Source organism: Chelonoidis abingdonii, chromosome 8 (genome assembly GCF_003597395.2).
Source record: "Chelonoidis abingdonii isolate Lonesome George chromosome 8, CheloAbing_2.0, whole genome shotgun sequence".
Classification (NCBI taxonomy): Eukaryota; Metazoa; Chordata; order Testudines; family Testudinidae; genus Chelonoidis; species Chelonoidis abingdonii.
The window spans coordinates 77,341,839-77,358,870 of NC_133776.1; the positions used below are offsets into that span (position 1 = coordinate 77,341,839).

The following is a 17,032-nucleotide window of genomic DNA, read 5'->3' on the forward strand; positions in this document are numbered from 1 at the left end:
CAGTACATCACTCTCCAAATTTAAAAGGCGATAAGGCAATTGACGTGGTGTTGCTACTGGGTCAATACGTGGACATTTTAAAAATGGAAGAAGACTTTCACCATAACCAGTGAACTTTTGAAAGCCCTTTTCAAATGTCCTTCATATCAGAATAACAGAAGTTATCATTTAGAGGTTTTTTCAGCAACAGGACCTCGCTTTGAAAGGCACAAATCATGAAAGATTGGAGGATGGCAGCACTGCAAGGGCAGAGGCTTTTTTTAAGATTGTTGAACAGACACAGATTTGCGGTCTGTGCCTTCATTTAAGTCGGGTGTCAGAACTGTGTGTTTAACCTTAGCTGGTGACTGCGTGTTTGTTTTTTAAAACATTGTTTTCATTGAGCATATTGTTTAGAGTAGTACTTCTCAGCCTTAACTATTAGCTAACAAAGATTTTATTTGGGAGTTATTCCTGTAATCAATGACTTAATAATTTAATTGGTTACATTGTTTCAGAGAAGTAAGTACCAAACTTGCATCATAACACTCAGGTATAGTTACTTGAAACTAAAACAAATATTCCCTATGTTCTTTCAGTTTGTGAAGAAGTGTGATCAAAATAAATGGTTTAATGTACATACGCAATTTTCACATTTTTTGTCTTTTTTTTTTTTTTTTCATTTTACCTAGTTTTAATTTTATTCAGTTCCCCTCCCCACAGCCTTTACCGCTTTGCATCAGGTTTTTAAGGGGGATCGTTTTTTCTTAAAAATTTGTTCCCAAGAAGAAATGTTGTTGTTCTGGAAAGGCACACATACGTGATCTATAAGCATGGCCCCATATATCATTAGAATTCTTTAGTGCAGAGAATATGAGGGAAACCTATTGCTTTTCCTTTCTCACGTAAGAATGACATTTCAACCCTGTGCACCATCAAATTCCATCAGATTCAGTCCTTTCAGGTTCAGTGGTTTAGTTTGTCCTCTGGCTCCAATGCTTCCAAAGGGATTGTGGTCACATGGAGTGACTACAGGCTATACATTAATCTTGCATATGTTTTGACACCCCCAGATGGCCTTCCGTGGATTTCCAAGGCACCAGAAGCAATGCTGGTTATTTTGTGGTATTCTCAGACACATGAACTCTGTACCAAAACCTCATTAAATTGTCCAATACTTCTTTAATTTATTTTTTTGATTAATTACCTAGATTTTTATGTCTAATTAGAAGTTTGTTTCTTTTTAATCCTCCTTCTCTTGACTGATTTATTCATTCATGCCAAAGTTCGATGTTTTACATTAGAAGAGCTTTCATGGTGATGACCTGGGCTCTTAGCCACTTGAATGTTTTGGGAGCACAAGGATGATGACTAGAAATAAAAACCTTCTTTGCACAATTTCATAATCAGAAATAATTTGAGGAACAGAGGACAGATGCATGACAATGGGGTTTTGTAAGTAATTAAAGTTTGCATTCTTTGTAGAGTGTTGATTTGGGTTTTTCAAGGAGATAGTATAATGAAGAAATTAAATTAGAATATTTCGTTTAGATCAGTATTCCTCTTGGGGTGAAGCCAATTGGTTTACGGAAAAAAGAAAGGTATATATTTAGGTGCATTTCTCAATGCACTGCTCCAAAATATTCATTATAGATTGTTGTTTGCTGTAGGAAAGCCTGTAAATACATGGCATATATTTTCTTTTCTAATTTTAAGTTTGGATTCCAGAGAAGTGGATACATGTATTTCAAGGGGCATATTCAATGTACAGTAGTGAATACACGGTTCTATTTTGGCAGAATTTTGAAAGCAGAAATGACACATCAAAAAGAAAAATAAACAGTCTGCCTTGTCCATGTGTTCCAATAACTTCTTGCTGGATTTTTTCAGTAATTCACTGTGAAAGGGAACAAAGAGGCAGACTCACTCTTAAATAAAGGAAAGATAAATTGTGGTAATGGTGCAGAAACCCTACAGGAGTTAGCACCATGCATTGCTGCCATAAGTATAATGAAGTTAAAGATATGGCAAATTATTTTATGAGAAAGTCCTTAACTTCAAATTATACTCACTGTGTTTAAAATGCTCTAATTTGCCCATTTTTTGAACTCTTGTACATTCTTTATTATGAAAATGTAGATTAGGGGAAGGGTCATATAATCCAAGAGCAAGGGATCATCAGAACCCATGTGAAGAGTAAACAATTTGAAGTTTTTAAAGTAGTTTTGTTTCAAAGGTAATTAATTTTGAAAAAAGCTACACACAGCATGGCATAGTCTTGTAGGTAAAGCTGGGAACCCTGTCTGTTGTTAAAGATGCCGGACACTTTGCATTATAAGAAACTGAAAATAGGGTCTTATATCTTTGTAAAACTTTAACGCTTTGGGCTCAAATTTTCCATGCTGGGTGTCTTCTTTGGGCTTTTTTTATTTTTATTTTTTTTATTTCAGCCAAAACAGTCGAGCTATTTCTGAGAATGAGGCAAGGAAAAATATATTGTTTTGCCAATGTTAAAAAATTCTGGCAACTTTTTTTTTACACTTTAGTACCTCCATGCTTTGGAGCCAGGACTCAAAATTTATCAGGAGATGTGCCTTTTCCATCTCTATTAAAATCTGCCCGATTTTGGCCAAATTATAAACCTTTGATGTAAATCCCAATTTGCACATGTTCATTAGAGATTTCTTGATTACAGCTGCTAAAAATATCTGAAGATTTCAGCTTCGCTGATCATGTTACAGTGCCTCTCAGCTCCAAGTGCTGACCACATTCTGCCTGTGCCATCCCAAAGTCAGGATGGAGCTGGGCATGGGAACTCATCCCAGAGACCTTGTGCTTTCAGTGATTCCCCTGATGACACCCAGGTAGCACAGAGGAAGAAGTTGTCTGATTTGAATACAGAGGAAACAAAAAGCCAGATTTTGGAGGGGAAGAAAAGTGGAGTGGATTGGAACAAGAAGTTTGGTTGAGACTGTGACTGGAGAGACAAGAAACAGGGACAGGCTGGGTGTGGAGACCAAGACTGGAGCTCAAGGAGAAGCTTGGACAGGTTGGGCAAGAAGACTGGGATGAGGAACCAGTCTGAGGAGGAATGGAGGTGACGGGAGATTAGATAGGAAGAAAGACTGAGACTGGCTGGGCAAAGAGGCTGGGACATGGAGATAGGGAGGGTTCGTAAAGAGGTGACCAACACTGAATGCAGAGCCTGTGTCAGAGACTGAATCTGAGAGCCAGTGTGGGTGGGAAGGGAAGAGACAGATCAGACAAGAAGCCACAGGCAACCTTAATTTTGGCATTTTTAAATTTTGAATGCTTAACTTTGCAATCTTAATAATGTTCTTTTAATGTTTTTGTATGTAATTTAGGAAAAAGAATAAGCATGTCTCTTACCATCTATCTGGTCATACTTGTATACTTTTAAGTCTAAATCTGTATCTGTTGAGAGGTGTGGTGACTTGGGGTATGTCTACACTATGAAATTAAGGTGATTTTTTTATAGAAGTCGATTTTTAGAAATAGATTTTATGCAGTTGATTGTTTATGTCCCTACTAAGCGCATTAAGTTGGTGGCGTGTGTCCTCACTACCATGGCTAGCAAGGACTCATGGAGCGGTGCACTGTGGGAAGCTATCCCACAGTTCTCGCAGTCTCTGCTGCCCATTGGAATTATGGGTTAAACTCCGAATGCCTGATAGGGCAAAAACATTGTCGCATATGGTTTTAGGTACATGTCATCGCTCTCCCCTTCCTCTCTCCCTCCATGAAAGCAACTTCAGACAATCATTTCATACCTTTTTTGCCTGGGTTACCATTGCACAGCAAACATGGAGCCTGCTTAGCTCACTGCTGTTGTTGCGAGCATTGTAAACACCTCATACATTATACTGCAGTATGTAAAGAACCTGGCTAAGAGACGATAGCATGAGGATGATTGTGATGAGAACATGGACACAGACTTTCCTAAAAGCATGGGCTATGGCAACTGGGACTTTGTGGCGGAAGTGGGGCTGGTTGATAAGGTTGAACGCCGATTCTGGGCCTGGCAAACAAGCAGAGACTGGTGGGACAGTATAGTGTTGCAGGTATTGGATGATTCCAAGTGGCTGCGAAACTTTCACATGCGTAAGGCCACTTTTCTGGAACTCTGTGAGTTGCTTTCCCCCGCCCTGAAGCACAGGAGTACCAAAATGAGAGCTGTCATGATTGTTGAGAAGCAAGTGGCGATAGCACTGTGGAAGCTTGCAACGCCAGACAGCTACCGGTCAGTCGGGAATCAATTTGGAGTGGGAAAATCTACTGTGGGGGCTGCTGTGATGCAAGTAGCCAATGCAATCATTAATATTCTGCTATCAAGGGTAGTGACTCTGGGAAACATGCAGGTTGTAGTGTATGGCTTTGCTGCAATGGATTTCCCTAACTGTGGTGGGGCAATAGACGGAACACATATCCCTATCATGGCATCAGACCAGCTTGCCAACCAGTACATAAACCACAAGGGGTACTTCTCAATGGTGCTGCAAGCACTGGTGGATCACAAAGGACGTTTCACCAACATCAACATGGGATGACCAGGAAAGGTGCATGATGCTCGCATCTTTAGGAACTTTGGGCTGTTTGAGCAGCTGCAAGAAGGGATTTACTTCCCAGATCAGAAAATTACTGTTGGGGATGTTGAAATTCCAATAGTTATCCTTGGAGACCCAGCATGCTCCTTGCTCCCATGGCTCATGAAGCCATACACAGGCAGCCTGGACAGTAATAAGAAGCAGTTTAACTATAGGTTGAGCAAGTGCAGAATGGTGGTAGAATGTGCCTTTGGATGTTTAAAAGCTCTCTGGCGCTGTTTGATGACTAGGTTAGACCTCAGCGCAACCAATATTCCCATTGTTATTAATGCTTGCTGTATGCTTCCTAATGTCTGTGAGAATAAGGGGGAGACATTTATGGCGGGGCGGGAGGTTGAGGCAAATCGCCTGGATGGCAGTTTTGAATAGCCAGACACCATGGCGATTAGAAGAGCGCAGGTAAGCACGCTGCGCATCAGAGAGGCTTTGAAAACCAGTTTCATGACTGGCCAGGCAATGGTGTGAGTTGTGTGTGTTTTCTTCTTGATGCTCTTTGTTGATTTTTAACTCCCTGTAAGCCAACCACCCTCTCCCCTTCAATCACAGCTGGCAAAGGAAATAAAGTTACTATTGTTTTGAAACCATGCATCCCTTCTTAATTTAAAAAAAGGGGAGATAACTGATAAGGTATCCCGGGTGGGATGGGAGAGGAGGGGAGGACAAGGCCACATTGCTTATTGTAGCTACACTGCAAATCAAAACTGTTTGAATGACAGCCTTCTGTTGCTTGGGCCATCCTCTGGAGTGGAGTGGCTGGTGCCCGGAACTTCCCCCTGCCCCCCTGCGTTCTTGGGCATCTGAGTGAGGAGGATATGGAACTTGGGGAGGAGAGCAGGCGGTTGTACAGTGAATGCAGCGGTGGTCTGTGTTCTTTTTGGCTTTCCTGCAGCTCCACCAGATGCCTGAACATGTCAGTTTGCTTCCCCATTAGCCTCAGCATTGCATCCTGCCTCTTCTCATCGCTCTCACTTAATGCTTTCCTGGACTCTGCCACTGAATGCCTCCATGCATTCAGCTGTGCCCGATCAGTGCGGGAGGACTGCATGAGCTCCGAAAACATGTCATCGCGAGTGCAGAATTTTTTTTGCCTTCTAATCTGCGATAACCTCAGGGACGGAGATGATAATGGGAGCATAGAAACATCTGCAGCTGCAGGGGGATAAAAAGGGAGAGTAAAGATTAAGATTATACATTTCTGAGAACAAAAATGAGACTCTTTCACAGTGAATCAAGCAATTCACAGCAGTGCTTTAGGTACAATGTTGCATTTTGCCTTTTATATTGAGCGCCTGCCGGTATGATGACACATCACACATGGCTGGGCAACAGAATTCAGTTTCCAGGCAGCCATGGTAAGCCAAAGGATATGCGGATTTTTTCAAATGCCTTCAAATTGCAGCGTCCTCCTTTCCCATAGCAAGCAATGCCGGTTGGGTTTATCATTAAAAAGGAGAGGCTGCAGTTTTCAGGTGGATGTGTAGCACACACTTCTCCCCTCCCCTCTGCGTGGCTATTTGGGATGATCCCTTTTAGCCAAGAGCAAACAGCCCAGCATGAATGGGGTCCTTTTACTGTTCCCTTACAAAAATTCCCCTACTTCAGCCAGGTGACCATGAATGATATCACTCTCCTGAGGCTAACACAGAAAGATATACACCGAATGTTGCTTCAATGCAACCAAAACCCAGGACCATTTGCTGCTATGCTTTGTGCTGCAGTGATTCCAGACCACTTGCTACTGGCTTGGCATGGTAAAAGGTCCTACTGTGGAGGACGAAATAAGGCAGCCCACCCCAAAAACCTTCTGCAAAGGCTTTCAGAGTACTTCCAGGAGAGCTTCATGGAGATGTCCCTGGAGGATTCCCGTTCCATCCCCAGACACATTAACAAACTTTTCCAGTAGCTGTCTGGCCACGAATGCATCCCAAGTTTTCAGGGCAAGTACAGGGCAAGTTGCTTTTAAACCCTGTACTGTAGTTACAAATGTGCACTCACCAGAGGGGCCTTCTCCACCTTCAGAATCGGGGATCCCACCTTGGGAGGGTATTGGCTCCAGGGTGATGAAAAGGTCCTGGCTGCCAGGGAGGATGGATTCACCGCTTGCCTGCTGTGCATTCTCTTCCTCATCCACAAAATCCTCCTCCATGTTGTGTGAGACTCCCCCCGTTGCTGGTGTCCATGGACAGTGGTGGGGTGGTGGTAGGATCGACCCCTAGAATGCCATGCAGCTGATTGTAGAAGCGGCATGTATGGGGCTCTGACCCAAAGTGACCGTTTGCCTCCTTTGTCTTTTGGTAGGCTTGCCTGAGCTCCTTGACTTTCACATGGCATTGCTGTGTGTCCTGTTGTAGCCTCTGTCCATCATGCCTTGTGTGATTTTTGGCATATATATCAGCATTTCTTCTTTTGATCGGAGTTCTGCCTGCACTGATTCTTCTCCTGTACAACAGTCAGATCCAGTGTCTCCCGTCTGATCCATGCTGGAGCTTGCTTGGGATTCTGGGGGGACTTCATGGTCACCTGTGCTGCTGAGCTCGCCATGCTGACCAAACAGTAAATGAAATTCAGAAGTTCCCGGGGCTTCTCCTCTGTATCTAGTTAGTGCCTCGTAATTGAAAGTGCTGTCCAGAATGGTCACATTGGAACACTCTGGGATAGCTCCCAGAGGCCAATAACGTTGATTTGCGTCTGCATTACCCCAAATTCGACCCAGCAAGGTCGATTGTAGTGCTACTCCCCTTGTTGGGGAGGAGTACAGAAATTGATTTTAAGAGCCCTTTAAGTCGATAAAATGGGGTTGCTTGTATAGACGCATTCATTATAAAATCGACCTAACGCGGCTAAATTAGACCTAAACCTGTAGTTTAGACCAGGGCTTGGGTTATGTGAAAGGAATGTAAGGTTGTGTTGTCTGATTTTATGTCACCTTTAAGATTACTTGACCCTGAGACTACCCCAGGTTCCTGCATAGTTTGGAGTGACCTGAAGGCTGCTCTTAACACACATAGAATCATAGGATTGGAAGGGACTTGAGAGGTCATCTAGTTCATTGCCGTGCACTCAAGGCAGGACTACGTATTATCTAGACCGGGGTGGGCAAACTTCTTAGCTCGAGGGCCACATCTTGGTGTGGAAATTGTATGGCAGACCATGAATGCTCACAAAATTGGAGGTTGGGATGTGGACAGAGTGAGTGCTCTGTCTGGGGGTGCAAGCTTTGGGATGGAGCCAGAAATGAGGAGTTCAGGGTGGGGGGTGGGGCTCTGGGCAGGGGCAGGGGGTTGAGGTGCAGGTGGAGGAGTGAGGGCTCTGGCTGGGGGTGCAGGCTCTGGGGTGCAGGAGGGTGGGAGCAAGAGGTTTGGGGTATGAGAGGGTGATCAGGGCTGGGGCAGAGGGTTGGGGCGCTGGAGGGTGTCAGGGGTGAAGGCTCCAGGTGGCACTTACCTCAAGCAGCTCCCGGAAGCAGCGGCAATGTCCCTCCTCCGGCTCCTACACAGAGGCATGGCTCTGCACACAACCTCATCCATAGGTACCGCTCCTGCAGCTCCCTTTGGCCACTGTTGCTGGCCAATGGGAGCTGCAGGAGCAGCGCTTGAGGCGGGGCATCGTGCAGATCCCCCAGCTGCTCCTGTGCATAGGAACCAGAGAGGGGACATGCTGCTACTTCTGGGAGCCATAGGACGCCATGGCACATGTGGAGCGGCGCAAGCCCCGGAGCCCGCTTCCCGGCAGGAGCTTGAGGGCCAGATTAAAATGTCTGCAGGGCCGGATGCAGCCACCGGGCCGTAGTTTGCCCGCCCCTGATCTAGACGTGAGAGGTGTTTATCTAACTTGCTCTTAAAAATCTCCAATGATGAAGATTCCACAACCTCCCTGGGCAGTTTGACTGACGACAACTCCTAAAGGCTATTCTTACAACAGTGGAAAGCCAAAGCATAGTGGTGCTCTGGCTCTGCCCAGTTTTCTCTGGCTGTGTCCTCTTTGTGGAGGGGAATGAGATAGAGCTATACCACTGGAGGATTTACAATATGCTGTGGGAAATCCCAAGGTGGCCAGCTCCACTGTGTTTTGGGGTGCTTTGTTCCACTGGCATGTGGTAGAGCAGGGAAAATTGGACCAAGGATCTTGCCCTCTCCTTGTCACATAGTAATGTTCATTACTCTTGGTTTTAGGACTGTGACTTTTGTTACTGTTTCTGATATCATCCATTTGTATTTCTCTCTATAAGACTTGGATTGGGAATCGAAGACGAAAATATCGTTTAATGGGGATTGAAGTCCCACCGCCAAGAGGAGGCCCTGCTGATTTCTGTGACCATCCTGAATCTGGTGCTAAATCAGCACTTACTCCAGGAGAGGAAAATGCTACTGAAGTGGGAGATGATAATGATAGGAATGATGAAGTATCAATCTGCTTATCTGAAGGAAGTTCACAAGGTATTTGAAACTGTTTTGTTAATTATATTTTGCCGTTCGTGTGCTTTTCATCCCTCTCTGGTGTGTACATTCTAAAGGGTTTGAAACAGTTGCTTTTCTTACATAGGAAATGAACAGCCTTCTGAAACTCAAACTAGTATTTTCAAAATTACAGTCATTTGGCATTGTCCTTGCCCAGGTGGCAGAGGCAAGCTTTTGAGCTATTATGTAGATTTATACAAACTATAATAAGAGCACCTATTCAGCACTCTGTGCACTCTTTAACAATTTATTTTCTGAAACATTAAAATAAGTAAACCTATCAGTTCCTCTTGATGAGTGGTTCTAAACCTATTTACCATTGTGGGCCGCATATGTAGCTCTCTGTGGTCTGGTCTACACTACGCTGTTAAACCGATTTTAACAGCGTTAAATCGATTTAATGCTGCACCCGTCCACACTACACTGCTCTTTATATCAATTTAAAGGGCTCTTTAAATCGATTTCTGTACTCCTACAAAACGAGAGGAGTAATGCTAAAATCGATATTACTATATCGGAATAGTGTTAGTGTGGACGGAAATCGACATTATTGGCCTCATTATTTTACAGTAGCTACCACAGTGCACTGCTCCAGAAATCAATGCTAAGCCTCGGACCATGGACGCACACCGCCGAATTAATGTGCCTAGTGTGGACGTGCACAATCGACTTTATAATATCTGTTTTATAAAACCAGTTTAAGCTAATTCGAAATTATCCCGTAGTGTAGACGTAGCCTGTGTGTTATGTGGGCCACATCCACACAATATATATATACTACCTGTAGATCTAAAAAAAATAAAATAAGGTTTAGTATTTGTTAATGGCAGCAGTATGACTCAAACTGATATAGTACCTGTCATTTCAACACTGGCAAATGTTTGCCAAGAGCATTTTAAATTAGCAAAATAGGTCAAAACATTAACTGTTAAAATGAATTCATTTACTGTAAGGGTGGCATGGTAGGGAGGGTGGCAATATACCATTTCTCGCTGCTGCTGGCAGCACAGCTGCGGACCCTGCCTGCAGAGATGGCGCCCCCCCCAGCCAGGGACTTCTGCCTCATGTGCCCAGCATCCTCCCATTTAGGGACTGCCCCTCAGCCCCTCCCCACATTGCACCCCCAGCCAAGGAATGCTCCCCATCACCCAACCCAGCTGGAACAGTACCCCCAGCATCCAGACCCGACCCCCCCTGCCCCACACTTGGCTTGTACATGTGCCTGCCCTGCAGAGACAGGATGCCTTGTCCAGTGCTGACCGCTCCCCCGCTCCCAGGGACCATTCCCTCCTTCATGTAGTCCCCACCCAGCCCTCTCAAGGACTGCCCTCCCAGCACTCAACCTTCCCATCCCAGGACTGTGCCCTAGTATCTAACCCCCTATCCAGGGACTGCTCCCAGCCAGCAGTCCCCAACCTAGAGTCTGCCCCCATGCACCGGCTGCACCCCCTCCCCGCGGTCCTACGCCCCTGCATCCTTCTCCCTGTGCAGGCTGGTCTCCTACCTCAGCAGTAGCTCAGCTGCCCAGTCCACCCTCCCCACCTGCCACTGTGGTCCTAGTGCTGGGGAGCCTGCTCTAGCTGGGGGTCAATGGACCTGCAATCTTGCAGAGTCTGGGGGACGCTGAGCACCCGGCCCTCCTGCCGATGCTGCTAGGTCCAATCCAGCAGGAGGGGGCTGATGCTGGGCCTAATCCTCCACTGCCCCATTTCTGCACGCCCCTTCTGCTGGCTCTGTGCCTGGGTCAGGTGCCACTCTCGCTCCACCCTAGTTATGGCCCTGACAGTGTCATGCGGGCCATAGCTGTGTGCTGATTGGGCTGCAAGCAGGTTGAGAATCACTGCTCTAGGTCAACTCAATACACAATCATGTTGTTTAACTAGAGTTACAACACGACCAAAACAATCTAGTCCAAACATACCTACAATAGTATTAAAGCCTCTTTAAGCAGAATTAGGCAGCAAAGTCAGTAGCACTGGGCTGTTTAGGGGACACCTAAAGTAAGTGTGTATGTTTGAGTGAATTTGTTTTCCCACCCCTGCAATTTCATGAGTTTGAGTGTTAAATGGGAATTAGACGATCAACTCATTTGCTCTGTCTCACCGAACAGAATGACCAAAGCCCGTCTTCTATGTCCCTTTTTTTAAATTAAAACTCTGAGCCCTTAAGGAGATGAACTGCCCCCTTTGCACGTTTCACTGGCTTCAAAAGTTGAGGAAACTAATTGCTCCCAGCGCTTCTGATTAGAAGTGATCAATAAACCCTGGGCTCACTAAACTAATAGGAAGTCTGTTTTAGTGCACACTGTTGCAGCTTTGTATGCCACATTTGATCTTGTCAATTTGTTTGAATGGTATAGAGGAAAGAGACACTGAGAACTGTTGGGAACAAACTTGTGATGTCTTTGTCAAATTCGGCTATAAATAGAATAAGATGATACAGAACTGGGTAGAACTGATTGAAATCCAAGGAAGATGCCAAAGTATGAGAATCCTTGACTTGCCTGAGGGAGAAGGAACTGGTCCAGTAGGAGGTTTATTTAAAAGAAAAACAAGTGAATGTTATGCCATTTAAAGTGAAGGATGACTCAATATTCATTGAGCTAGGCCTTTTGAAGCTGAACACAAAGCTATAAAGATCCGGGCAAGGAGAATATGATTATAATAAAGCTTATGGAGCTATAGACAAACACAGGATTTCCTTAGTAACAAAAATGAAGGAGATTTTTATATTCAACATAAAGATTATTTTCCTACCAGCGCAACCCAGAAAGTAGTTCAAAATAGGTTAGGAGGCAGTAAAGAGAACCTTTATGGAAAATTAAAATGGATTTATTAAGAATAAGTAAACTATTTTATTAGACCCTCCCCAAGTCCGTGGAAAAGCTGTTGGACTAAATTGCAACTAAAACCTTAGCTATAGCAGTGGACTTTGACTCTGATAATCCTTAAAACTGCCAAAATGATGGTTTCACTTTTATTGTTGGGTTGCAGACGTTATTTCTTCTGTTGGCACTAACTGTCACTTATCTTTGAGTCTCCAGTCTGCTAAACCCATAATAAAGACTTTATGAGAGGAGAGAGAGGGACTAATTATGTCAGTGAGGGCTTGAAAAAAGAACTGGCACTCCTGGAGAATATAAGTAGTCCAGAATTACATGCAGCAGCTGTTTTGTCAGAGCTGTATAATCACCCTTTTAACTTCTTTGGAAAATACAACTATAGGTTCCAAAAGGACATTCAGAGAGTTGAACTACTCCTGGGGGAATTCTGCACCAAAAATGTAAAAATTCCGCACAAATATTTTAATATTCTCCATATTTTATTTGTCAAAATAACACAATATAATCGCACCAGTTTCAGTTATTTTTGGTCATTTATTTCAAAATACTTGTCGGCAAGTATGTCTATAACAATAGAGACAACGAAAAAGATTCAGGAAATATGTTTTGACAAACAGATTTCTTACTAGGCAATAATTCATTTAAACTCCAATACAGAACTGCATTTCCTGCACTGTTTAGAAGCAGTGGAAAAGCTTGGGGGAGTCAGGGGTAACAGAGAAGCTGAGGGAGAGGGAAGTGTGATTGCTGGGAAGGAGCCTGGGTGTGAACTTGGGGTTTGGTTATGGGTGAGAAAAGTATGGAATGAATTTTATTTGGGGGGGCAGGGAGGGTTTGTTAGGGAGCATCCCCCATAAAGATCCCAGCTGACCCCTAACCTTTCTGATTCAGTCAGGCACATCTGCTCCATCTCAGTGTCCCTGCACTCCCATGTGTCTTTGAACCCCCTGCCCAAATGTGTCCCTCCACTCCCATTCAGACACCCACTTCCCCCGATCCCCATGTGGCCCAGCACCTCCCTCATCCCTGTGACCCTGTGCAGTGAAGAAGGCACTACAGGCTCTTTCTCTTCCTTAGCTAGCCAGGAGTGGTGGCTCTGTTCCAGCACCAGAGTGCCCTCTGATGGGGAAAAATGGCCAAGCTGCAGCAACTTTCCAGCCGAAGTTATTTTCTGCTGAGGCTGCTCTGGTCTAGCACCATAGCGCACTCTAGTGCGCACAAGGCAGAACTTCAATAACTTTCTAGAGAAACTATTTTCTGCCAAAAAAAATTAATATATATGCGTGGCATATGAATTATGCGCACGTGTGATGGTTCAAAATTTCCCCAGAAAGAAAAGAACTAACTAGGTAAGTGAAATAAGTGTAATGAGGCTGTTGAGGGCTGCTGCTCTTTAAAAGTAGCTGATGAACAAAAATCAAAACTGTAACTTGATGGGTATATACTTTATCAAAATCAGAAAATGGAGAATGTTAGAATTCAGTAGTAACATTAACTGGCCCTTTTGTCCATACTACGTTAGTTACATCCACATTAGGTTTAAATTTGTGCAGCTCTGAGGTCAGTGAGCTGTCCCAATTTGCACTAATTGAAGAACTGGTTCTTCATGCTGGAAATTTGGATTCACTGGTCAAACTAAGCAAATGATGACTGTTGAGATTACAGGGCAAGCTACGCTTTAGAGCTTTTTTCAGTCCCCCTCATGTGCACCCCTCTGGTAACAGCTTTTGCTTCCTTCACCCTTCTCTGGGTGGAACCACTTGGTCCTACCATGCTTAGACTAGAGCTTTGGACTGCAGTCCAACTGTTTACCACCAGTGGTAAATTGACAGTTCAGCTGCTTTCAGCACCTGCAAGGACTTTCTCCAGAAGCCTGTAACAAGCAGGGATTGAAATGACACAAAACAGTTTCATCAAAACAAAATATTAATGCTACATTGCAGTCAGAGAAGTGAGTTAAAATAACAAACGTCTATGAGCCAATTAAATATCCAACTGGTAAAACTGAGATGCATATCCTATTCATATAAAATAATACAGATGCCGCCCTTGTTTTCCACAATGACTTGGGCAGTGCAATAGGATTTTGTAGCTCTTGTGAATGTGATTCAGGGCCCCAAAGGAGCTATGCGGCTTCCTGAACTGAAGTGGCTGCTTTGCACAGATTCATAGTTACTGTGAATGTATGTTTCTGCATTTAGAGCAGTATGAGTTAACTGGGAATATAGGGATTGCCATACAGGTACAAACCAGTGAGCCATCCAGTCAGCTGTTCTGTTTAAAAATAGTCAAGCCAGATGCCACCAAGAAAGGCAAGAAATCCTGCTAATACACCTTGGTGTACAGTATAAAAACAGTTGGCAGGATTTCTTTCTGATATTGTGGAATTGCTGGAAATTGGCTTGTGCCCTGAAGTGTGATTGATTGACAACCTTTCTAATTTTGTTCTAAATATTACTGTTGTAGATGTTTGTTCTTCTTTTATGTTAAGATCTAATCCTTTCCTGAAATATACTAAGCTATTTGCTTAATTAATAACCTGTGCAACTATCAAAGGCTAACTTATATGACCTATGGTTTTAACATACTCTGTTTGATGAAAGTGGCTTGCTATAATTACAAAGCTAGAAATTGTTCCTTCTCTTATAGATGACATTTCCTGTACTTGAATCTGTAGCTTTGCTTATGTAGTTTAATGAGTTAGACTCTTTCCCCTTTTCTATAACATTATTTCCCAGCATTAAAACACATGTAGGCATACAGTCATTGCATTACAGCATGAAACCTCAGATCAATATCTGTCGCAGTGATTTCTCAGTCTGGAATCTGTGGATTGCTGCATTGTTGAAAACTACCAGGTAGTTGGAAGAGATTCATTAATCACATTGCTGAAGTAACTGTCAGTCTTCACTGAGTGGACCTTCCTGTTAGTGCTCGCCTTGGCCAGGATTCTCTTTGAATTTCCAGAGATACTGGGACCAAGCACTGGTCTACACTAAGAAATTAGGTTGGTATAACTACTTTGCTCAGGGATGTGAAAAATCCACACCCATGAGCGATGCAGTTAAACCAGCCTGACTCCGGGTGTAGGCAGCGCAAGGTTGATAGGAGAATCGCCTATCGACCTCTTGGGGTGGTGGATTACCTACACCAACAGGAGAACCCCTCCCGTCTGCATAGGTAACATTTTCACTGAAGTGCTGCTGCAATGTTCTAAGTGTAGACAAGCCACAACTAAACAAAACAAAGAAGCACCATTTAATGTCTTTTTCAAGTGATTCTTTAATGTAAATTCAACTAGGATTAGATTTGTAGATGTTAAAATTGGAAAGACATCAAAAGTGTAGGAGGACAAAATCAAACTGCAGAATGTTTTAGGGTATGTCTACACTTAAACTGCTACAGTGGCACATGGGTTCTGCTATTGGCATAGGTAATCCAAGATATAGTAGCTAGGCTGATGGAAGAATTCTGTTGACCTAGCACTGTCTACACTGGGGGTTAGATCAGCATAGCTATGTCTCTCCAGGGTGTGGATTTTTCACACTCCTGAGAGATGTAACTCTGCCCATATAAATTCCCAGTGTTAGATTAGAACAATGGGGACTTTTGGCAACAAACAAAAAAAAAGAAAAAGAAAAAAAGTGGGGGGATTCTGTACTCCTTATGTGAGGGAAACCCTGTGGAGAGGAAATAAATAGCATAGGTCAAAAATGAGATTAAGTAAATAAATGAGAGTATTGTCACTGATTTCAGTATGGCCAAATCCTGATCCCACTGTATTGTTGTTTTTCAGTTTTCAGGATTAATTTTAGGGCAGGTCTACACTACAAACTTGCAGTGGCACAGCTGCACTGCTGTAGTGCTCCTAGTGAAGACATTCTAAGGTAACAGGAGAGAGGCCTCCCATCAGCTTAATAACACTACCTCCGTGAGAGGCAGTAGCTATGTTGGTGGGAGAAGCTCTTCCACTGACATAATGATTTCTACACCACTGCTTAAGTCGGTATAACTACATTGCTCAGGGGTGTGGATTATTCATACCCCTGAGCAATGTAGTTATAACAAAATAATTTTGTAGTGTAGACCAGGGATTAGTGGTTAGAATGCACTAATATGGGAGTGTATGCATGCATGTGAGTTAGATACACAGACAGACAAACCCACACATGTATGTACCCTAATCTTTTAGGCTGGGATTTTCAAAGCCTTAGGGAGTTCGACACCCAACCCGTGTCGAAATTCAGTGGGTGTTGGGTGCCAGACTTCTTAAGCTCCTTTGAAAAACCAAGCCTGAAGCTATAAGCAGTGAGAACTTGGTGTATAATGTAGGAGAGTAACTGACAAAAATGTCTGTCTGTCTTAGGCAGTGATTGGTATAAATGTGATTTGAATTGTTTGTGTCAAATATTAATTATATGCAATCTTTTTAATTACAAAAACTTTGGCTTAAATCGTTGAAGACATCACCACATAAATATATCTTAAAGGAATTCCATAGAAAGGGCATTAGGGTACTAAAGCTAGAACTCCAAGGAAGATATAATAGCTCATTTATTTCTGCAGAAGAAACCGGTGAAGTTATTCAAAATGAAGAAATTGGTCACAAAGAAGAGGACCAAAATACATTATCTGCAGATAATGTGGTATGTACACTTTCCATATCCTACCAATTAGACCTTCTTAATTATTACTGTATAAACTGTCTTCCAAAGGCAATATTTCTAAGTTAGTGAAGATTTCAGTTTCATGTCCTGTTAAAAAGAACCCTGTTTTATAACTTGAATACTAAAAATAAGCAGGTATTGATAGAATTGTGCATATTCAATCAAAAAATTAAAAATATTTTCCATATAATTTAATGAGTAAAAATCTTGTGTTTTAGGAGTCTACTTAGTGTAACTACATTACTACATTCTAGTCTTTCTCATCTCCGAAGTCCTGAGTAATTCTTCGACTCTACTCAGCTCGGGAACATTGTTGCTTCAGTAGAGTTATGTGGAAGTGCTGAAACAGTATTTTGTCCTGCTTAATTCTGGTGTACTAGCTAGGCCTGAAAGAATTAAATTCAGGTTGAATGGTTAGGCCCTGATCCAGCAAGGAACTTCTGTGTGGTTGCAGAGGTGCCA

General features: G+C 43.2%; 1 protein-coding gene across 3 annotated transcripts in view; it reads left to right on the plus strand.

Annotated features, from left to right (window-relative positions):
• The window catches only part of HDX (highly divergent homeobox), a 95,784-nt gene that overhangs the window by 64,817 nt on the left and 13,935 nt on the right, over positions 1-17,032 (plus strand). For all 3 annotated transcript variants that reach the window (XM_032765484.2, XM_032765485.2, XM_032765486.2), the window contains 2 exons: positions 8,833-9,040; positions 16,470-16,549. In XM_032765484.2, coding sequence (XP_032621375.1) covers positions 8,833-9,040; positions 16,470-16,549 — 288 coding nt within the window. The remainder of the gene's footprint in view (positions 1-8,832; positions 9,041-16,469; positions 16,550-17,032) is intronic.